The sequence below is a fragment of the Lissotriton vulgaris genome, chromosome 6 (assembly GCF_964263255.1).
Source record: "Lissotriton vulgaris chromosome 6, aLisVul1.2, whole genome shotgun sequence".
Classification (NCBI taxonomy): domain Eukaryota; kingdom Metazoa; phylum Chordata; class Amphibia; order Caudata; family Salamandridae; genus Lissotriton; species Lissotriton vulgaris.
Window position 1 is genome coordinate 1,407,610,976 of NC_141694.1, and position 24,330 is coordinate 1,407,635,305.

Genomic DNA, 24,330 nt, shown 5'->3' on the forward strand with positions numbered 1-24,330 from the left:
TCCGTCTTGTCTGAGTTCAGTTTCAGACGGCTGATCTTCATCCATTCTGCAACGTCTTTCATTCCTTCCTGGAGGTCGGCTTTGGCAGTGGCAGGGTCGTTGGTGAGGGAGAGGATCAGCTGGGTGTCGTCGGCGTAGGAGATGATGTTGAGGTTGTGTTGGCGAGCGATTGCTGCAAAAGGGCTCATGTAGACTTTGAAGAGGGTGGGGCTGAGTGAGGATCCTTGCGGAACGCCGCAGATGACTTCGGTGGCTGCGGATCTGAATGGGGGGAGGCGGACTCTCTGGGTTCTTCCGGCGAGGAACGAGATGATCCACTCCAGTGCCGCTCCTTGGATTCCGGTGTTGCTGAGGCGCTGTATCAGGGTACGGTGGCATACGGTGTCGAAGGCTGCTGAGAGGTCCAGGAGGATGAGGGCAGCAGTTTCCACGTTGTTGAGCAGGGACCTGATGTCGTCGGTGACTGCGATGAGGGCGGTCTCGGTGCAGTGGTTTGTTTCGGAAACCGAACTGTGAGGGGTCGAGGGATCCGTTGGTCTCGAGGAAGGCGGAGAGTTGTCTGTTGACGGTCTTCTCGATGACTTTGGCTGGAAAGGGGAGGAGCGAGATGGGGTGGAAGTTCTGGAGGTCCGTGGGGTCAGCTGTGGGTTTCTTCAGTAGGGCGCTCAGCTCGGCATGTTTCCAGCTCTCCGGGAAGGTGGCGGATGCGAAGGAGTGGTTGATGATGTTGCGGAGTTGGGGTGCGGTGATGGAGTTGGCTTTGTTGAAGATGTGGTGTGGGCAGGGGTCGGTAGGGGAGCCGGAGTGGATGGTGTTCATCAGGCGGGTGGTGTCTTCGGCGCTGACAGGAGTCCAGCTGCAGAGGGTGGTGGTGGGGGGCGCTGGTTCGGTGGTTGGGTGCGTGGTCTGTGTGCCGAAGCTGTTGTGTATGCCGTCTCTTCCCTGTGTAGTGTGGTACCCTCTGTGTCTCCGGTTGCCGTGTACGCTAGATTCTTGCCGCTCAACCACTTCGCCACCCACTGTAATTGCGCCGCTAAATAATATAATTCCAGATGTGGGACTGCCAATCCACCACATTCCGGGGGTGCATATAATTTCTGTAGTGCTATCCTAGGACGTCCCGCATTCCAGATCAGGCCACGAAGCATCCCCTCCAGGTCTCTGAAGAGTTTCACTGGGACATACACCGGAAGATTCTCAAAATAATATAATAATCTGGGTAGCACTATCATTTTGGTTAAAGTTTCTCTGTCAATTATTATAATGGGAAGAGTAGTCCTATTTATAATGATAACACTCCCCAGCTTTTTATATGTCGTTCAGAATTATCAGTATATATATTTCTGGCTACTTTATTTAGAACGCTCCGGTCACAGATAACATATGTGTAAGACAATAACGTCCCGAGAGTCGCATTTGCCAAATGTAGCCAGAGGGCTTAAATTGGGCAGATATTAAGCTGTATTACTGGTTCACACAGCTTAATATTATTAATGACTGGCTCCATGGAAAGCAGCAAGACCCAATTTACAAGCCAGGGCTTGATATTCTAGGGAATTGCAATGAAGTGGTTATATCGTACAGTAAGGGTACAGTCACAAACTGCTGATTTTGAGCTGGGGTGAAGCCTTAAATCTAGTTGTTGCCGGCATGGCTTGCAGGTGGGGGGCAGACAGGCACGAGGGTCGTGATAATTTTTTTTTTATTTACCTTGAGGACAGGGACAGGAAGCAGGCAGCCAGGCTCGCTCCCCTAAGCCAATCAAAACACTGTAATGCAGCTTTGTGGTTGGTCTGAGGGCGGGAGGAGTGGGCATGTTCTCCATGCAGGCTGCAATGCAGCCTCCATAGAGAAGGGGAAAGTGTGCATGATAGATTTGGGAGGCCTGCGAGGGCCAACCAACAGTCATTGCACACTCAGGAGTGGGCAAACCACTCCTCCCCTGCCCTGCTCCGTAAGCAGAAAGCCACGCCCACCTACCCGCAAAGGAAACATAAAATTATAATAACAAAAAGTTATTATAATTTTATGTTTTTGCTTCTCATACTACAAAAAAGCAGTGGGGGGACACTCTTGCAATAGCGGAGGAGCCGCCACTGCGTAAAACATATTAAATGGTATGCTGGTTGACGAAATCCACTCCCCTATGGAAAACACTTGGCTTAAGCAAACCGCCAAATTAGAAGGAATCCACTGGAGCAACTTAATTTCAGACTCAATGATGAAGCAAGCCACAAGATGTGGGTGAAGGTCTGTCAGCCTTTTAAATGACATTCTTAAAATAGTAATCAGACACCAATTAGACGGCAAAGCTTATTCTTGTCCATAAGTGAGCATTTGTTGACTTTACCTGCTTGACCGGTCATCATTCCGGCAGTGCCTGTCATAATAGTGGCCCCCATCCTTGACATATTTTACAATTCTTGGTGATAATATGACTATCCATGGCATAAAAGTGGTTCATCTGAGTCAAAGTGTGGGTATTCTTGACATGCTGACTATCCTTAGAATCTCAGTGGCCTTACTTGACATATTATGGGTGTGTCTGACATTCTGGCTATATTTAGCATTACTAGAGCTTATCTTTGATATTTTGCAGGCATTCTTGGAATTCTGGCTCTGCGTGGAGTAATGATGGCCATCCTTGACATGTTATTTGCTTTTCATATGCCTGTCTAGCTATGACTGATATAAGAATGGCCGTTCCTTTTATTGTACGCATTTTTTATAATTTCTGGTAGCTATCCCTGGAACAGCAGTGGTTGGGGGTATGGTGATATTCCAGTTATCCATGACATAAGAGTGACCTGACGACCGTCATTTGGTACTGTGCATGAGTATTTAGGGCTGCAGTTTGGCATGGAAGGGTGTAATTTGGTGTTTCAGTCTACGATCGTGTACTTGAGTCTGCAACTGGGGCCTAAGAGCAGTACAATACTGCATGCTTAAGAAAAGACATGACATTTATCTGTACAAATGAATACATTATAAGCTTGCTGTCGATCATTATGACATTCTACGTATATATAAAAACTCTGTACATAACATACCACTGAGTAAAGTTTGAAGATACAAGTTTATAATGATTATGTTGTATGTAAACTTACCTCTGCTACCACAGATACATAACTTGATCTTGTTGGTCCAATGGAGGCATTTTGTAACTCTTTTTGAGACGCTTGTTCAGACATACCATTGTCCTAAATAAACACAAATAATCCTTATGCTACTACTTTGAACTCTTTAACCTGGAATACATAATGCTAAAATAGGTTTTCAAACTCATCCAGTCATTATCATACAAATGTTGAAAATGTTTCTTCGTGTAATCATGTCTTCTACCTTTCAATTCTTCTTCATTAGCATTTGCTTCTATTATGGTAGAATTGCTGTAGAGAATTTGATTTTAGAATTGTAATATTTAGTAAGGCCTCAGGACTGCTGCAGAGAGCTGCAAACTATTTTTCTTGGCATTTTGTCCCTTCAGTGCTGGGCCTGTTATAAGGGAAAACGAGACAGTTTGCAGGCCCACATCAGTCATTGCAGTGTGTAGATTCTAAATATGCAGTGCACTATAAATTCATTTGGTTGGTCTTGACCCTCTCTGCAGGGTCACCCCCAAACTTTCTGCCTTTACTCCTCATATTTTCTGAACCGATTTATTTCAGCTTTTAGGATTTTTTGCACTTTACCACCCCTCATCAATGCTAAAATGCTTGTGCTCTTTCCTTCAAAACATACTCAAATTGGCTTACAACCAATTGACACATTTAATTTACTTGTAAGTCCCTAGAAAGTTGTACTGCATGTACCCAGGCCTGTAAATAAAATGCTACTAGTGGACCTGCAGCGCTCATTGTACCACCCACTAAAGTAGCCGTTTTAATCATGTCTCAGGCCTGCCACTGCAACTTGTATTGCATTTTCAAACTGACATTTCAAACTGGCAAAATAAACCTTTTGCCAGAATCAAACCATTTTTTTATATATATAAGTTACCCTACAGTAGGCCCTAAACAGCTCTTAGAGTAGCGTGCAGTGTATTTAAAAAGTTGGGCATGTACTTTCAAGTTTTACATGTGCTGGTAGTGAAAACTCGTAGATACGTTTTGTACTAGTGTAAGGCATATCTCTCCCATTGGATAACATTGGCTTCCTTATAAAATGTAATAAGTGATAACTTTTGTTTGGGAGGAGGTATGAATGTCATGTTTAAACTCAAATGTAATGTAAAACCCTCTAATGCTAAAGTTGGATTTTAGGTCATAATTTTGAAAACCCTACTTTTAGAAAGTTTGCATTTTCTTGTCCTAGCCATTTGGTGCCTGTAGTTTGTATCCTGGGTCAAATGACTGGGTGTAGTTGGCCTTTGTCTATTACGCCCAAACAGTGAGACAAATGGGAAACTAGATGTTGGCAGGAATGGGCCACCCATCCAGGATTGTAGGGGTGTAGTTGTTCCCTGCCTCAGTTACATTTCAAAGGGGCTGCCTCCAGCACACTCACAAAGAACTTGACACCAGCCTATTGTCACCCCAGACCGCTTGAAGCCACGGCAGGGGAAGGAAGGAAATCCAGATGCGGGGGAGATCTAGAAGTTTGTCCGACTTCAAAGCTGGCACCAGGTATGCATATAGGACCCTCAGACCAACTCTTCAGTACGCTCCTGTACCTCAGGGCACTACAGAAGAAGGAAAGCCTTGCTTCTTGAGGCCTGCCCTGCTCTCTAAGAAGGAAGTCAGGACCTGCTCCCTTTATCTCAGGCTGAGTGACTCCAAGAGTCAAGCTGGCTGACCTGTTCTGAGACACAGGGACACAACAAGCTCCAGAAGCCTCCCTGCAACTGGGAAGCTTATCTGATGCACAGGACCAGCAACTGGGCCTGCATGAGCCCTATTGTCCTCTTCTGGAGTGGGTTACTGATCCCCAAATGGTGCCTTCCCAGGACCTGGGGAAAAGCAACAGGAGTATAACTCCTAGACCAGATTGAGATCTGGGTGTACATATGTATAAAACAACAATATCTCAATTGGATTCACTTGAGCAACACATATATTTGCATGTACAAGACATTACAAAAGATCTGGACATAAAGGAAGAGAGACTCAGAATTTTTAGTTTTTGAAAGTGCATATAGCATCATATATTAAAGGACAATATTTGCAAAACAGTCAAAATAACAGTTAGGAGAACAGCACTTGAGGCATATAATGCGGTGGCAACCCAAGGGGGCTTTGTGTACTATGTGATAGTGAGACAAACGGTAACGGCGCGAGTGACATATGGGTGAAAAACAGCGATAGGCGCAGAAAGACAAAAATGAAAACACTATATTCAAAATTGTTGGTTCCTCCTTGGTGAATGAGTATTTGCTGTTAGTTTGGGAACCGAAGAAGGTAATGCGACTTGAATTGCGCTGTAATGCGGGTTGACGGCGATTCGATCCTATTGATTTAGGATCTTCATCAGGACCGGGTTGCCAATTAACGGAAGTGAGGGTAGGTGCTGGACCAGAAACGGATCCCCGTACTGGTGAGGTATGTAGGTTGTGTCGACGTGTTGTAAGGAATATCTATTTGCAGGATCCAAAGGAATGTGAAGGAGGGTACGGGCGATAAAACGGAGCCCTGTTAAGGCCAGGGAGTCAACAATGATCGGAGAGATATGTAGAAGTAGGTCTGGTAGATAGGTCCGTGATGGGTATCGTGTGAGGGTTGGAATTGGTGTGATGATAGCGCCCCGTCATGGTCGAGGCGTGGCAGAGGTCTGAAAATATCTGGAGAAGCCGGTCCGGTGGCTTGTCCAAGTGATTGTGTGCGCCTGGTGAGTCGTGGGAAGGTGTGGGAACGGAGCCCCGTTCCGGCCGGTTCGGGATTAAAATTGGCAGGGTCGGGGGATCCACTGTCTTCTCCCAGAGGGGACACCATGAAGAAGGTCGACTGAATGCCGTCAAAGTCCGGCGGTCAGAGGGCGGTCAGGGATCTGCTGGGTAGATCTGGATCCGCGGGAGGGCCTGGGCCCTTGGTTGTCAGAGAGAGCTCCCCCTGTCTTAACTGAAGGTTCCATCAAATCCGGCGTGAAGCAACATGAAACCCCACAAAGCCTCGCCACACAGCTGCAAGTATCATTGAAACCAATGCTGAGCTACAGAAAGCCACACAAAGCCTTGCAGCACAGCAGCAAGTTTCATTGGAACCAACAATGAGTGATGAAAATCCTCACCGCACAGCTTCATTGGAACTGATGCTGAATGACACAGAGCCTTGCAAAGCAACGCTGCTAGACAGTACACTGAAGAATTAAGTTACAATCCTCTGCCGACCAAACTTGGTCCTGTGCCCGGCCTGCTTTTTATCATGGTTGGCCCGAACATGTGACTTAGCACCTAGTAGGAGTCTTGCCCCTGTGGATTTTGAAGAGATAGTACAGACAGAGAAGGCTAGGCCGATGGCTGAAATACAGACCTTGAGGAATACAGGCAGGCTAACCTCGAGTTTCAAGGATACCTTAAGCACCATGAAAAGATGGGTCACATTGAAAACTGAAGCAACTCTAGATTCAGGCCTAAATAAAATCACAAACCAGTGCAAAATCTGACAAAGTGATCAGTGGCTATAAATACAATGCAACATCCAAACCCCCTATTCTTAAGGCTGTACAATGCACCAAGTGGACATGGAACTTTGAGGGTTGTATTCATGGGAACCTTAGCTCCACAAGGTATTGATATAATTTTAGATTTTGAATCAGAAAATGGAAGCAAATTTATTTTAGGAAATTAATTCTGAACCCTGAACAACACTTGAGGAACTTTTATTGAAGGTACCAAAAAAACACACTAATCTTGAAAGGAGCGGGCCAAAGTTGTGCTAAAATCACTGAGCAGTGGTCACATAATGTATCTGGTTGTAACAAAATGTAAACAGAGTAATTGTTATGCACAGTTTCACCAGTAGTTGGTAGCAAACATTTAGCTACCAGAGAACTTGCAATTGCTGCAATGACTGAGTACAGATGTCAAGTAAATGCATCCTAAGCAATTACCTGCCTGGCTATCAGTTCAGGGCTGTGAATACTAAAACACCCCCGCCACTGCTCAGAAGGAAAGATTCTGAGGGTACTGGCCCAGAGAATAGGCACAGAGAGCCTGGAGGAAGAGAAGAGGTAGGAGGCATGGAAAACGTGAAGAAACCCTCAGATCAGGAGCTACTTACTTATCCAGGAGAGGATTTGTAGTAGTAGAAAGCTGTCGCATCAGCCTCAATGTACTGCCTGCACAGGCTGCGTTTGAGTCAGATGGAGGCGCAGTCCAAGCAGACGACCTCTGCAGGGCAGAGAGAGAGTATTCAACCAATGAAACCTTTGTGAGGAGTCAGTAGCCCAAGCAAAGAGTAAGCTCCCCGTCTTGTCCTAAGTTCTGGGAAAATGATCCCCTGCACATCGAACCCAACAAACCTTGAGCCGCTAGAAGACCAGTGGTGGACCAGAGTTTATGAAAACTGCTGGCAGACTTAGCTCACGGCATTCGGTCTTCTGGGCACTTGCGGAGAACAGGAGAGCTCAGTGAAAAGACAATCAAAATAAAGGAGTCTCAATTCTTTTGGTGTGGACAGCAGTTGTTGACTAGATGTAGATGGTCTTTACTCACACCTGGACAACAACACTATGTCTGAATAAACGTATTTTGGTAGTTGTACATTAAAGTACGCTAACCCATTCAGAAGCAAAATTGCTCCAGTGTGTCACATTTTACTTCAACAGGTTTCCCAGTGAAAGTGGTCACATATAGAGTGAACTATCTGTCATCCTACAAAAAGGCTATGTGGGCCACTCACAAGTTCTCTACGGATTTTATCCCTATACTAATGGGATTGGGCAGAGGGCACATTGTGAGTTGCAAATGGATTTGTGGTTTGCAATGTATAAATTGCTGGAAACAGCGGTTTCAATGCGGGTAATACCACATGGGTAGGTTACAACACGGGCGTTACTTTGTCCGCGTTGTTACCACGCATTGCATTATATCGCAAGTCATTTCATGACTTGAGCTAGATGACGTGCAACACCAGGGAATGTGTTCTATTTTAAATCCAACACATTTCCTGCTTTTGTGCTAACTGGAGTAGGAATAGTAATTTATAATATTCCTGAGTTCAGCGCGCCATCTAGTGCAAGTCGTAGAAAGGACTTGCGATGTAAAGCCATGCGTGGTAACAACACCGACGATGTAACGTCCTCGTGACCAACAGGGTCAAGTATCAACTGTTTGCAACTATAGCTACACACCGCTGATTGGATACCGGCACTCAAAGGGGGCTGCATCAATCCACAAGTGAAAACTATCCATGCGGGACAAGGAGGTTGTGGGGGGAGCACACAGTAAATCTCTATGTCCATATTTCGTTTGCATCATATAATTTTTTTATTTTGCCTTATGTCCCTGTCTTGAAAGGACAGAGAGCAATCATGACATTTGCAGATGTGACTGGAATGATGGAGGTTTGTTGTCCCTCGCAGACCTCCCTCACTGCGTTCACAGCCATTTGATACAATATGCATGTAGCAGGATTTCTGTAAATGCAATCAAAAGGCTATTTTATGCTGCAACGGATTAGCACATCTGAAACAGTACAAAAATATCCTTGTGTTGCATTACAGATTGCACACACAAATATTCCAATCAAACACTAGTACATTAAGCCCTTAATCTTTCTCTTACTCTGACAACTGCATAAAAGGACTGAAATGCAGGTGATGCAGCAATTCTCTAACCTTGCAACCCGGACCCACTTGCTGGTGTGATCAGGACAATGATATCATATACAGCATGACTTTGACAAGAATATGGTCACCAGTGTTAAGAAAGCTAAGGGACAATATTAACGGGGAAGTATCCAAGGTGCTAAACCTAGGGATAACCAAGGAGCCCTCCTATGCAGCCACTGCCACAGCAGGTAAGAGCGGTGGGGACAGGTGAGGGGGGATTTTGAGAGATGACCACAAGGGGAAATTAAATAAATTATTTTCCTTTGTGGTCGTCTCTCGAAATCCCCCCTCACCTGGCCCCACCGCTCTTACCTGCAGTGGCCACAGCTACTCCTAAAAGTGCTAGTTCAAAGGCAACTGCTCTGAGGGGTTACCCACGAACTGAGATTCTCCAGGCACATTAAGGTCACCAGGACTGATGCTCATCACATACCCTCATCTGATGAGCTTATTGATAATTTGGGGAATGCTATTTTATTTTTAATTATATTTGATGTTACTTCTTGAGATTGACACGTTGCCATACAGATGATATCAAAGAGAGGTGAGCATTCTCTACATTAGATTCAGAATTCTGTCCTTTGGATAAATATATGCCTCTGTAACTTTCCTAAGAATTTTCAATCAGGTCATGGCTACATAACAACTCGTGCAGTCAACCATAAAATCAAAATAACAAGCTGGCAAGGTACATTCCCGCTTAGATCTCCTTAAATCCCAAAGTCCCACTCTCCCTCCTTTGGTAAGGGCCCCCTTTGGTGATTCATGCTTTGGATTCCCAAGAGTATATACTTTTTTCACAAAGATCTGTCATAGGTTTTACACACACTGCATCTCTCTAGCCCTTAAACACACATTTATTTGTGCAGTCTCAATGACTTGGTTTACATTTCTGTGGTTCTCTTCACTAATAAGATATGGTTTTGTCAGTTTCCCTTTTCATACTCGTCTGTAGTGGTGTGGTGTGTTATATGGGGTGGTAAAGCGATACCTGGGATAGACGAGACTAGTGCAAAGTAAGTTACAAGATCAGAGGTGCTTGTGCAACTCAACAAAGAAAGAGATGAGCATCGGACCCACAGTAAGAACAAGCCCACCTAGATGCTTCAGAAAAAATAAGTAAGTGAGAAAATAAGTGGTGACTGTGGACCACAAAGCAGATTTTATTATGAAACAAAATCTGATAGCTACTACTTGTGCATTAAGGGAACAGTACATGTGCTTGTGCCTATTCTGTGAGAGACCACTACAGCCTTTTGTAAGATAAGTGAGAAGTAGAGATGGTCATTCATAGCCTATAAGAATGATCATATTCACTTCTGTAATCTTTGTATGCACAAATCTATCCATCAATACCCATTTATCTATTCATCCACCCTTCCGAGGGTTCAGGCATCCATTCTTGTAGAGGTATGTGTGCTTACTTGTGCTTTGTTTATTTGAATAGCTGTGTAAGTGCACACATAAGCTAGAGTGTACTTGTGTAATATATATATATATATATATATATATATATATATATATATATATATATATATATATATATATATATATATATAAAGCTCCCTCGTTTGCACCTACTTCACGCACTCAAGGACGGGTGCTTCCGCGGATGGTGCCTTCCACAATAGATCAAAGCTCTCACTCGTCTCGTTTTTCTAAGAAAAGAGGAAGCACTCTCAGGAGCGAATTCACAGTTTTTATTACAAAACCCACAGCGACCAGACGCGTTTCGGCGTTTTGCCTTTATCGATGGTAAAGTGAGCGTCTGAGGCAGCCATTTTTATTTTACATCCACACGTGGTGTTTGACATAGAAAGAGGACATCCCCGTGGAAAGTATAAGCGCCATCTTGGCATGGTCAAATCACATTAGTACATTGCGATCCCGCATGGCATCATTACAGATGAACACAATATTGCACATCATCCTACTAAATTGTAAACGTTACGTGTGAATATCACAAGATTACGTTACGTCAAAATAACGCCCTTAATGGGCTTGTGACCAATTCCTCTTTCCACAGTTACTACCTTTCTGTCAAGCCCTAAATGGGCCCTGTCAATACATAGTTCATTTGTATCTCAACTAGAGATGTGCCCATACAAATACATACAACATATAGTCACATTTCCTAAAACAGTTCAGTTTCAATTAGCGCATTCAAACATTGACCATCACATTAAAAAGAGCCATGATATACCTTTGGATCTACTGTTTTCCCAAGTGTACCGCTAGTTCTTCATGGGTATTAAGGCCATCTGGGTGCTTTGTTTGTAGGTCAATGATGTATCGAGACTCTAGTCTTCGCAACGTCATTAACCTCTCGCCCCCCCTTGGCTGTATTGGGACATGGTCCAATATGTAGAACCTCAGCAGTTCCCTGTCACTCTTATGCTTCAGCTGGAAGTGACGGGCTACTGGATAAGTCATGTTGCAGTTCTTTATAGCCCTGCAATGTTCAAGGACTCGTTTTTTGGTCTCATGGATGGTACTTCCAATATACTGGAGCTCACAGGGACATACCAAGCAGTATACCGTATACGGAGTACTGCAAGTCATAAATTTCTTGATCTTTTTGGGGTTTTCCATGCCTGGAACTCTGTATGTGGAGACTTTTCTACTACTGGAGCATGCCTTGCATTTACCGCAGGGAAAGAAACCATGAAGGTTTGTAGATAGTTGGACCGAGGGCTTTTTCCCTTGATAGCTACTTGTGAGCGTGTCCCTCAACGATCGTGCCTTCCTGAAAGTCAGTAAGGGTTGTGGAGGGATGTCCAAACCTATCACTGGATCCAGCTTTAGTAGGTTCCAGTTTTTCCTAAAGATTTGCTTTAGGCTTCCTGCATCTTCTGAGAAAGTTGTGATCATTCTGAATTTCCCGTTTTCAGAACTCCTACTCTTTCCTTCAAACAGCTGTTCTCTGGGTGTTCTATTGACCCTATTAAAGGCTTCTTGCAAAGCATCTTCCTCGTAGCCTCTTGCTCTAAACCTTTTGATGCATTCCTGTGCGTTTTTTTGGTAGTCTGCCTCTCTCGTGTTATTCCTTTTTATCCTTAGGAGTTCTCCAAAAGGAATACTCCTTATTAGTTTGGGCGGATTACTACTTTGCGCGTGCAATATAGAATTGCCCGCTGTGGGCTTTCGATACAATTTAGTATGGATATCACCATCAGTTACACAAACCTCCAAATCTAGAAAATGTACTGAGGAGGTACTCATCTCAGCAGTAAAATGTAAATGTACAGTGTTATCATTAAGTCTGTCTACATATTGCACGGCTGTTTCCATAGACCCTCTCCAGATTACAAACAGGTCGTCTATGTAGCTATGCCAGGTAACAATATTATTAGTCCAGTTGTGGTTGGTTTCCGCCCAGGCCACCTGCTCCTCCCACCAGCCTACGAATAGATTCGCATAGCTGGGGGCGAAGCAGGTGCCCATCGCGGTACTAGAGACCTGGCGATAGTATTGCCCTTGGTACAGAAAAATGTTGTTGTTCAGACTAAATTCCAGCAATTGTAAGACCATCTCATTATGAACTGTAAATTTCACCGGTCTATTTTGCAGGAAGTACTTTACTGCTTCAATGCCATCTACATCCACAATGCATGTATATAGGCTTGTGATGTCCATAACAATCATTAAGTCGCCCTCTCGCCAGTGCATAGCATCAATGGTTTTAACAAAGTCTCTAGTATCTTTCACATAAGACCTCAGTTCTATATAGTCACTCATGCATGTACTTACTCATCATATGTACTCATAGACCTATACATCCTGTTACACACTAATACTCATCCATATAGTTACTCACACACAAATTCACACATGCAAATTAATCAAAAAACCATTTACTTGATTATACTGCTATATACACACCACTACACATACTTCTAGAGAAACGGAAACATATTTACTCTCTTAAACAATCAATTATAAAAACACATACTCACTAACCCACCCATACACACAATCATCCACCCATACAGTCTTGCACACACGCTGTCTTCAAAATACATACAAATAGTGAGTCACTCATTCATGCATCTGTGCTCTAAGTAATATCCCCCACCGAACCATACAGACACTGATACTGATACTCAAAAAAACAACTAATAACCCATATACACACTCATGTAGCTACTCACCAACCCATGCAGCCACTTATACACAAAGTGAGACACAGATACAGATATTTAAATATTTAAACATTACTCGCTAATATATGTATTCACTAAGATACATTTAATAAGTCAGTTAACCAATCAATTTTACACAAAAAACATCCATTTAGACATTTATTTACCCATTTATTCTTCCATCAACCTTTAGATATACATATATAAAAAATATTTATTTTTCAGAAAGATACACATTCACTAGATGATGTCATCAGTGATGTCATTTGAGATGTCATCAGTGATGTCATGAGTGATGTCACTGACCATGTCATGAGTGATGTAATATGTGACGTCATCAGCAATGCATTGTACGCGCAAGTTATAGTGAGTCCAACTAACTATAACGTGGGAATTTCAATGGTTTTATGCGAGTAAAATTTCCACCTAACTATAACTGGTGTGAAACCTATGTTTTTTTCTGTCAATTTAATAGGTTTTTTAAATGCTAATTCCGAACGATAACTGGTGTGAAACCCATGGTTTTTTCAGTGAATATATATATATATATATATATATATATATATATATATATATATATATATATATATATATATATATATATATATATATATATATATAAATTTCTATGGCAAAATGAAACCCCTCATTTTGTTCCTTTTCAAATTAAATGTATTAAGTGTTACCACTTTATTCCAAACGTGATCAAGCTGCAAAGCGAAACGCGTTGTTTTCCTGCCTATTAAATTTACCGTGCACAGCAACTTTTCGTGTGTTGGCGACGTTTTTTCCAAATGGAGAAATGTACTTTTGAGTATATATATATATATATATATATATATATATATATATATATATATATATATATATATATACATATATATATATAAAATTTCTATGGCAAAATGAAACCCCTCATTTTGTTCCTTTTCAAATTAAATGTATTAAGTGTTACCACTTTATTCCAATCAAGATGACTTCAGGTGTGCCATACTTTTGTCATAAGTAAGACTGTTAGCGTTCTAGTTGTTCTTTAGAACACTCTGGGACATTCTGTCATTGGGCTATAGTTGGGCTACATCTGGCTGATATTTGGGCTACATTTGGGCTCTTTTGTCTCTGGTGGCCATCTTGGGAGACTGCATATCAGAATTTTTTTAATGAAATATAAGAGGATTTGAGAAGTCACTCAAAATGTGCCCTAATTTTTCTTTCTTCAGCACTAATCATAATTTCTATGGCAAAATGAACCCCCTCATTTTGTTCCTTTGCAAATTAAATGCTTTAAGTGTTAACACTTTATTCCAATCAAGATGACTTCAGGTGTGCCATACTTTTGTCATAAGTAAGACTGTTAGCGCTCTAGTTGTTCTTTAGAACACTCTGGGACATTCTGTCATTGGGCTATAGTTGGGCTACATCTGGCTGATATTTGGGCTCATTTGTTTTTTTTGTCTCTGGTGGCCATCTTTGGGCTACATTGGGCTACTTTTGGGCTCTAACACATATATAGCCCAATATATATTTTTTCAAAGTTAATTTTCGTAAAAACCACTGGAGCACGTATCTTGAGACAAAGCAAAGGCACATCGGGCTACCAGTCCCTACAATTTTGCCAAGTTTGGTGGAAATCCATTCAGCCGTTCGGGCTAAAAGTGAGGTCGACCGCCCTATGGAAATTAACATGGGGAAAACACGTTTTGGGACCCCCCTTTTATCTCGGCCCCCGCTTGACGAATCCCCCCAAACCTTTCAGGGAAGGACCGGAGCTCCGCGAGGCAAATTTGAGGAAATTTTCAGGCAGATTCGTCAACCGGCGCCAAAGTTATTCACAATAGAATTTTCAGATTTTGCATTGAAAAAAATAAAAAAATCCTAACTATAACTACCTACTGGCGACTGCCAGTAGGATATTATATATATATATATATATATATATATATATATATATATACACACACACATGCTGTGTGTGTTCATGGATGCCTATAGTTGTGATGTTCAGGGTTACATCGGTACCTGTATTTATGCAGCATAAAAACAGACTTTCACTTTGCTTGTCTTTTACATCTTTAATGTCGTGCGGCTTAAAGAGTGTATGCTCCACTGAATATTGGCCCACAGCCACTCACTTCCGTACTGAAAATTTCTGGGCATCAATTTTTCAAATTATTTTGGTTCCTCTCTGAAAATCTCATCTACAAGGTCTTGTAGTTCCTCGTCCTAGAATTTCAATTTGTGCTGCTTGGCTGCAGTAGTGGACTTGCTTGGGGGTCGTCAGCTCTCCAGAGAAGGGTCTTGGCCAATGTCTGGCCTGCAGCTCTGCACTTGCATTTTCGAGTCCTGGTGCTCTTTTCCCCCCAAGCAAAACTTGTGACTCGTGCACAAAGAAGAATTAAATACACACTTTCGACGCCCTGAATAGTTCTATCACGCTTGTAGCGCGTAGGAATCAAGAAGGGCGTGCACGCCCATCTGGCATGTCAGCCAACAGTATCACCGCACCTACCATTTTTAACACGAGCGAGGAAAGTGCGATAGAGATAGCAGATACACCCCCCCCCCCATACCCCCCCCCCCCTCATCCATCTTAGCCGAGAGGCGTGTAGATAGTCTGTAATAAATGTGCATATTTATTTGAATCGGTTATGCATGAAAGGTATATTAATCCCCGTTACCTTAACATCTGAATCATTGAAAGAGGCCGTCCGGGACTGCTGAGATAATGCAGCTTGTAACCTCTGACTTTCTTGTCTGCTTATCACTGCCAAGAGAAGACACATACACAGCATCACACACTTGCCTGATAGAGGTGTACAGCAAGCAATCCCCAAAACAGCACAATTCATATTCACCGTGTTTCAGAAAACATGACGAATTAGAGCAATTTATTTTGACTGCACTCGCTAGAACATTTGGTGAGATAGGACAGTAATTCATGTTCATGCCTTACATATTTCTTCCTTTCGGGGCTTCTGTAATCAAGGTCAACTGTTGTATGCAGCACTGCTTAGAAAGCCTGAACGTGGCTGCAAGTCACAGTGAAAGACCTGGGGTTTTGTTTGCAAGGCCCAGTACAATTAGGGACCTGATAATATTTGAAAAACACATTCTTACCTCATCCTGGTATGCCATTCATAATCTACCAATTTCAGACTTTCAATGCCAAATAGTTTGACGTGACAGGCGCTGTCGACCTTCAGAAGGTCTTTAAATGTATGCAAACAAATTTAGAACAAGCGTTTGCAATGCAATAGGGCTTGCGTTTGCGAGATTTTAAGCTATTGGCATTGTAAATGACAATGCCTTTTATTTATCTATTTTCAAAATCAACACATATATAAAAGGCATTGTAATTTTTAATGCCATTAGCTTAAACTCTCGCAAATGCGAGGCCACTTTCATAGTGTCCGTGCCCCTTTCTTTAGACGCTGCTTGCTGAATTCAGGTTACAGGGAGCTGTGTCTAAAGAAAAGGCATGGCCACTGTGGGATTGTGAGCGGTCTAGTAGTTGGATGGGCGGAGTTAGTGGGCTGGGGGGAAGAGGAGGATCCAGGGGATGGGCTAGTCAGTTAGAGTAGGGACGGGGACCTGAGAGCACATGTTGAATGAAGCTCTTACAACTAGATTCATGAAAGAGCCGTTTTGCGACTCCTTAATAGCGATCATTAAGGAATCGCTATTAAGGACTTGCAAAACGGGATTCATGTAGGAATCGCTAAATAAATTGCGATTCCTACATAACTCCCCATTCATTTCTATGAGCCTGAAGGCCCATAGGAATGAATGGGGAGTATTCCTTATTTGCGATTAGCAATTTGCTAATCGCAAATAAGATAGCGATTTCAAGGGTGCCAGGGATGTCCAAAGGACACCCTGTAGCACACCTGAAATGCAAATTTACACAGGTGTTGCGCACACACATGTTGTGTGTGTAACATGCAACAGATAAAAATGCACTAAAGTGCATTTTTCTATTTTTTCGCTATTTACCACGAAGTCAGACTTCGTGGTAAATAGTGGCGAAATATTGCGAATTCGCAATTTAAAATTGGTTAATGAATTGCATTTAAGGAATCTCTAATAGAGATTCCTTAAATGCTATTCCTCGCAAATATGCGATTTCGCAAATAGCGATTTTTGCATTTGGGATGATGAATCACAAATGCAAAAATTGCGCTCGCAAAGGGCCAGATTTTCAGAACTTGGCCCATTGCGAGCGCAATTTCCTTTCATGAATCTGGCTGTTAGATACATAAAGAAGTAGTCTGTCGTTATTACGAGGAAGACACGACAACTGGCGATGAGGGTGGGATGCACAGCTTGCTGTCCCTGAACCTGCAAATGACATTCGGTCCCGTTCCTAGAAATTGGGAAGGAAGTCGCTGTTGCGACGCAGGTGCCCCAAAAAAAATTGCCGCCCAGAGAAGAGAGGCCAGCAGTTCATATCTGTTCCGTGATCTGGAGATCGCGTAGAGGCCCAGCGAAGAAGCGCAGTCGAGCATTGGTGAAGTTTTGAATTTGGCGCCGGTACGTGCCTGAAGCGGTGAGAAGCTAAGAGGCCCGGCATGGTATGAGGCCTACTGACAACCTCTGAAGTCACCTAGTACCACTGTGCTACGAAATCGTAAGAAGTGTGAGATTAGGATGAATGACAGATGAGATAGCCCGCCACGAGAGACCCTCAACCCAAAAGCGTGCGAAGTGGCATGCGCGCAAAAAGCAGAAGTTTGAATTGCGGCCCAACCGTACCTGGTGAAGTGGAGTGGCCGGCGAGAGACAAGCAGACGATTGGAGAGATCGTTGTGCCAGCTGTGTGGTGGCGACCGGTGAGTCCCTGTTGCAACGCATCGTGCGAGTGAAGAGTGCATGTCGTCGGACATCACAGAGTGAAAGCCTACAGTCAAGTGGCCATTTTGAAGTCAGGCAAGATGGGAAGGACCTCCCTGGTCAATAGTGAAGCGGCCATCTTGGAGTCAGGCATCAGTGCGCGCCATTCAGTTAAAGAAATTTGAGCACAGTAATGATCGAATAACGGACTGTAACGAGAGCGCATCGCCCCGAGATGCAAGAAAAAGAAGGACACGAGTGTCTGTGGTGTTGCACAGAATTGCAGACATAAAGTGTCACGAGTACAGTGTACCGACGAGTCACATGAATGAGGTGAACCTGTTGCATGAAGACAAGCCCGAGACATTCCAAGCCACACGGTAATGAACTGATGAAAACATGAATAACATGAGATGATTGCTCAGCGGGAATAAGGGCATCACTTGAAACTGTGAACAGTGAATCACACGACTGCCCAGAGGCAGCGACAGAGTTCTTGAACAAGCACAAGACAATCCAAATGACCACACGTGGTCAAGAGAGATAGAGTGTCACAGGAAACAGGAACATTAGATAAATCATTCATCATGTCAACGCACAACTCACCCCAAAGAGAAACCAAGCCAATCCTGGTGGTCATGACCCACCTGAGGCCCCCAGAGCCATTGACTCTGATAGCTGGTGGAAGCATAGGTCCACTGTGGCAGGAGTGGGTTGAAGACTTCGAGGACTTCATCAAAGGGTCCAAGGTAACGGTGGATGAAGACCAGTTGATTGCATTGCGTAATTTAGTTGGAAAAGACATTAGCAAAGTAATAGTAGAACTGCCCCAAGCTGAAACTGGGACGTATGCCAAAGTTCGTGAAGCCTTAAACAAAAAGTTCCTGCACAAGCGTAATGTTGATTACGAGAGATACATGTTTCACCAGGCTCGACAGGACAAAGAAGAGCTGATGAGCACTTACTTAACACGACTGCGCCGACTATCACAATATTGCAATTTTGACACATTTTCCACTGAAGATGCCATACGGCTTCGAATCATTGATGGGTGTCAATCCGAAGCACTTAGAAGGAAGCTGTTAAAGAAAAGTCACAAACTTGAAGAAATTGAGATGACAAGGGTGCACGATCAGGCCGAGGAGCACGCCAAGAAGATGGAGTCAGGGCGGGCGGAGAAAAGAGAGCAGGCCAACAGAGTCCAGAATGTCAGATCCCCCAAGCGTTCGAGAGAAAGGCCCAGAAGAAACAGGTCATCTGCCTGGCACCAGCAAGCCGGACGCCGGCGCCCTGAAACCCGTCGGCTAGACGAAAGGGCGAATCGTACCAAGAAATGCTATCATTGTGGTTATGAGCTCCCACATACAAACGCCCGTCCTGTGATGGACCAACAGTGTCGGAAGTGCAAGCACAAGGACCATTTGGAAGCTATGCATGGAGATCATCGAGGTGAAATGAGGAATGGTGCAGCTCGAACGTCCAGGCCGGGCGCTCGGCGTCACCACGTGCGAACCTCACAAGATCACACTCAATCATTGCCTGAGTCCCCAAACTCTAGTAGAGAGTCAAGACGATCTCAGTGGGTCTACAGATCGTCGTCCCGAGAATTTCGGTCAGCATCTTGGGAACCTAAATACACCAATGAATATGCAAGCATGGTGGCTAACCCGGACCAGTTGAAAAAGTACCCCCGACTCGATATCCTCGTAGGAAACCATAGCACTAAGTTTGTGCTAGACAGCGGAGCTTCGCTAAATTATCTCCCATTGACTGAGTATAGAAAGATGAAACCAATGCCCACCTTGAACCCAGCACATGTCCGGGTGTACACATGGATGGCTAAAGAGCCACTGAACTGTCTTGGGCAATTCTCCACGACCCTTAAATATAAGACTAAGTCCATATCAGCTGTCATACATGTTATTGAGGGTCCAGAGGCGGACTGCCTTCTCAGCTTGCCGACCGCTGAACGCCTTCGCCTAGTAGAAATTCTGTATCAAGTCAACAATGATCCTGATATAATTCATGAATTTCCAATGTTGTTCTCCGGCCTGGGGAAGATGAATAAGTGTCAGATTAAACTTCACATAAATGAGCAAGTCCGTCCTGTTGCTCAACACCCTCGCAGGGTGCCATTCCATCTCCAGCAGGCCGTCGAAGATGAACTGCAAGAGTTACTGAAAGCTGACATCATTGAACGTACGCATGGTCCCACGCCCTGGGTGTCACCGGTAGTGATAGTTCCCAAGAAAGGGACGCCCGAGAGAGTGCGCTTGTGCGTGGACATGCGAGTGCCTAACATGGCCATAGAACGGGAGCGCCATCCAGGGCCCCATCTGAGTGACATGATATCTGCCTTAAACGGCGCAAAAGTGTTCTCCAAACTTGATCTAAATAAAGGCTATCATCAGTTAGAACTGCATGACAAGTCGCGATATATCACGACCTTTGTCACACACCTGGGGTTATTTGGCTACAAGCGATTGAGTTTTGGCATATCCTCAGCAGCGGAAATATTTCAGGAAGCCATTCGTCAAACCATTCACCATATACAGAAACACCCTGAACTAAAGTGATGATATACTGGTGTATGGGTCTACCACTCAAGAACATGACAAGGCACTAGATCGAGTTTGCCATGCATTGTTGGAAGCCAACCTGACCTTGAATCGAGAGAAATGTGAGTTTCACCGGTCTACACTCAAGTTCTTCTGGCACATTTTTTCAGTAGCCGGGATGAAGCCTGACCCCGACAAAGTAGCTCCCATGAATGATGCCAAGAGTCCACAGGACGTTGGAGACATCTGGGCATGGCCAGTTATTGTGCCAGGTATATCAAAGACTATGCTACCATCAGTCATCCTCTTAGAACCCTCACCAAGCAGGGTCAGCCATTTGAATGGACCCCCAATGTGAGCGAGCCTTCTGTGAGATCAAAAAGGCAGTAGAGTCTGCCTCCAACCTAGCATATTTTGACCCCAAGCGCAAGACAGAAATCACTGTGGATGCCAGTCCAGTGGGACTAGGTGCCATACTTGCACAATATGATAACGACACTGATCAAAGACACATTGTGGCTTATGCGAGTCTCAGTTTGACAGACCCAGAAAAAGCATACTCACAACCAGAGAAAGAAAGCCTGGCGGTTGTGTGGGCGAGTGAACATTTTCACGTCATCATATATGGCAAACATTTCACGATGGTGACTGATCACCAGGCCCTTGTGACGATGTTTGGAAACCCTCGAGCGAACATGCCGCCTCGCATTGAACGGTGGGTTTGAGAGTACAAGACTACATCTATACCATTGTGCATAAGCCTGGGAAGTCGGCCAATCCTGCTGACTATATGTCACGCCATCCGCAGCAGTCTCAGATCACTGGGCCATCTATGGCTGAGGAGTACCTTTATTTTGTGTCGGATCAGGCCAGGCCACCGATAGTTCCCCTCGAGTTCATTCAGAAAGCCACTAGAGATGATGCAGCGCTGCAAAAAGTCATGAGCTGTTTGCGAAACAACTGGTGGTGAGACATTGATAAGGAAGGGGAGAGTGAGCCACAGCTTCGGCAAGAACTGCAGGCATTTCAGCACATCAAAGAGGAATTGTCATCCACCTCCGAGGGACTCCTGTTAAGGAATCAGAGAATTGTCATTCCCAAGAAACTACGCCAGGGAGTCATCAATCTGGCACATGAGGGTCACAGTGGCATTGTAGAAACTAAAAGGGCGTTGAAAGAAAGAGTCTGGTTCCCTCTATTAGATCACATGGTCTAACTCACATTAAGATATTGCCCTCAAAGTCAATTGGTCAAGTCTTGAGATCTGCCGCCGCCACTGCAAATGACTAAATTGCCTCAAGGAGTGTGGCAGGAATTGGCCATGGACTTTTATGGCCCGCTGCAATCTGGCAAATATGTCCTTGTAGTGATTGACGAATATTCACGATTCCTAATTGCTCAATTTGTATCGTCCACCAGTGCGTCCAGCACAATTGCAATGCTAGATGAGGTGTTTGCTGCCTGGGGTGTTCCTAAAGAACTGAAAACAGACAACGGTCTTCCATTCACTAGTCAGGAGTTCGAGGACTTTGCAAAGCATTTAAATTTCCACCACCGGAAAGTCACCTCGATGTGGCCACAGGCTAACGGCACTGTGGAACGATTCATGGCCACTCTCAAGAAGACTTCAACAAGCAACTTTGAATAAGCGAGATCTCCAAGTGGCTCTCAATGAAGTGCTGAGGGCCTATAGAACAACCCCACATGCCACCACAGGCAAGTGCCCAGCGACATTAATGCTGGGTCGACCTATCCGGACCAGAATTCCCACATGGGAAGGCGCGCTGAGACCCGTGTCCCCTGCCCGCATTGATTCCGAAGTCCGAGCTGCCGATGGTGCGAACAAAGAGATCATGAAATCATATGCTGATCGACGCCGGCGAGCGAGACCCTCCTCCCTGCAGGAAGGAGATACTGTTGTGGTAAAACAAGAGTAACAAAAGAAAACGGACTGTCGATTCCGAGATGATCCTTTGACCATTAAGCGCCAGAAGGGTACCATGGTGACTGCAGAATCAGACAGCCGGAGAATTACCAGGAATATATCCCATTTCCAAAGATGTACTCCAGCTCTGAGAGATGCTCTCACTAGAACGGTTGAACCAACCAGTGGTGAATGCAGTGAGAGTTGTGACCAAATAAGAGACCCTCCAAATGTGGACGCTCAGCCTGAGAGTGAGACTGCCTATGATGGAGGCTCCCAACGGCCTCGACGAGATGTTCGACGGCCTAAACGACTAATTGAGTAACTATGAATTAACTAGTTATTCCATTTTGTTAAGAAAGGGGGAGATGTGGGATTGTGAGCAGTCTAGTAGTTGGGTGGGCGGAGTTAGTGGCTGGGGGGAAGAGGAGGATCCAGGGGATGGGCTAGTCAGTTAGAGTAGGGACGGGGACCTGAGAGCACAGGTTGAATAAAGCTCTTAGATACATAAAGAAGTAGTCTGTGGTTATTACGAGGAAGACACGACAGCCACCATTAAAGTGAAAGCATGTCATGGGCGCTTTTACCAAAAACAAAACATTTGTTAACAAATCACTCAGTCTGTACCCAAATGAAGAGAAGTATCCCGCAACTTGAACGCTTCACATCAAGGGTCCCTAATTTCATATGGCGTCCTACGACGCAATTCAAATTACTTGGCGCATAACTCAAGATTGATCATGCTTTCAACTCACTTCATACGGCGTCCTTCGACTCAATTAAAATAACGAGACGCATAATTCAGATTTGAAATCGCTTTCAGCTCACCAACTAATATATACGAATATCGAGCTGTCATTGCGCTTCTCAATACGGATACACTCTGCACATCTAACCATTCCACCCCATCTATGTGCCTCTGATAGACTGCTACTCTGGCCCTTCTCGAAGATACCAGATGCTCAATCACTTGTCCTGATGATGATCTCAACAGAATGAGATTGAAATGCTGTCGACCTACCTAACTCCTTATTTCATCATATAAAATTATCAGAAGGAGCTTAGTGTTATGTTTTTACGATGCACGTTTTAATTTTCCTTCACCCACTAAAGCACTTTTTTAGCACTTTTTTGTGAGCACTGGATCATGATAATCTATATGTATATAAAAACGAAAGTATGTCTGTTTGTCCTTCATGCATTACTACACCATTCATCCGATCGCCATGAAACTTTGGGAAGTTGTTGAGTACACTCCCGCGAAGGTTTCTGGCAACAAAAAAAAAAAATGTTAAAAGTTGTTGAGTACACTCCTGCGAAGGTTTCTGGCAAAAAAGAAAAAAAAAGAAAATGTTGCTAAATATCGGCCCCCCACGGCCCTCATAATCTTTCCAATACTGAACGGTTCCAGTTTCCGGTGCAATTCGCTTTTGCAATGACCATCAGCAAAGCACAAGGACAATCGCTGCAAGTGTGTGGACAAGATTTGGAGAATCCGTGCTTCTCACATGGACAACTGTATGCGGCCAGCTCACGCGTCGGAAAACCTTCTGATTTATTTGTGTACGCACCAGACGGAAAAACAAAAAATACTGTGTATCCACAAGCACTCTAATAAATAAACAGAATTAAAACAACACTATAAAATGTGTTCCATATTAAAATGAATAGGTTTCAATAAAAATGACACAATGTAAATTGAATGTTATCATAACAAGTTTCCTTAATTTTCCTTTCTTCTGAGATCGCAGCAACGCGAGACGGGTAAGCTAGTCACTATAAAAAAGAGACAAAAACAATAATTAATAAAACAATTGCAAAATAAGCAATATTTGTTGTCCTGTATCATACCTGCCCTAACTTAATTATTGCATTGTGGCTCTAAATGTAAATATACAAATAAGTCATTTCATGCGAAAATCCTTGCTTTTTTAAATATTTATATAGGACTAACTGCCCCAATGAAACATTGTTTCTCTAATATTGTTCACTTTACTGGTGGGCATCCGCCTTTCTTTAGATGCGGCTCGCTGTAACCTGAATACTGCAGCAGCGTTTAAAACAGGGGCACAGCCACTATGTAAGTGAAAACATGGTATTGGGGATTTCA

The 24,330-nt window shown here is 43.8% G+C and overlaps 1 protein-coding gene across 3 annotated transcripts in view; it reads right to left on the bottom strand.

Moving 5' to 3' along the window:
• Window positions 1-24,330, bottom strand: part of CFAP61 (cilia and flagella associated protein 61) — a 1,856,219-nt gene that overhangs the window by 1,402,671 nt on the left and 429,218 nt on the right. For 2 of the 3 annotated variants that reach the window (XM_086927517.1, XM_086927519.1), the window contains exons 8-9: window positions 15,587-15,672; window positions 3,108-3,200 (exon numbers count right to left, since the gene is read on the bottom strand). In XM_086927517.1, coding sequence (XP_086783643.1) covers window positions 3,108-3,200; window positions 15,587-15,672 — 179 coding nt within the window. The remainder of the gene's footprint in view (window positions 1-3,107; window positions 3,201-15,586; window positions 15,673-24,330) is intronic. The other variant, XM_086927518.1, reaches the window with a different exon arrangement.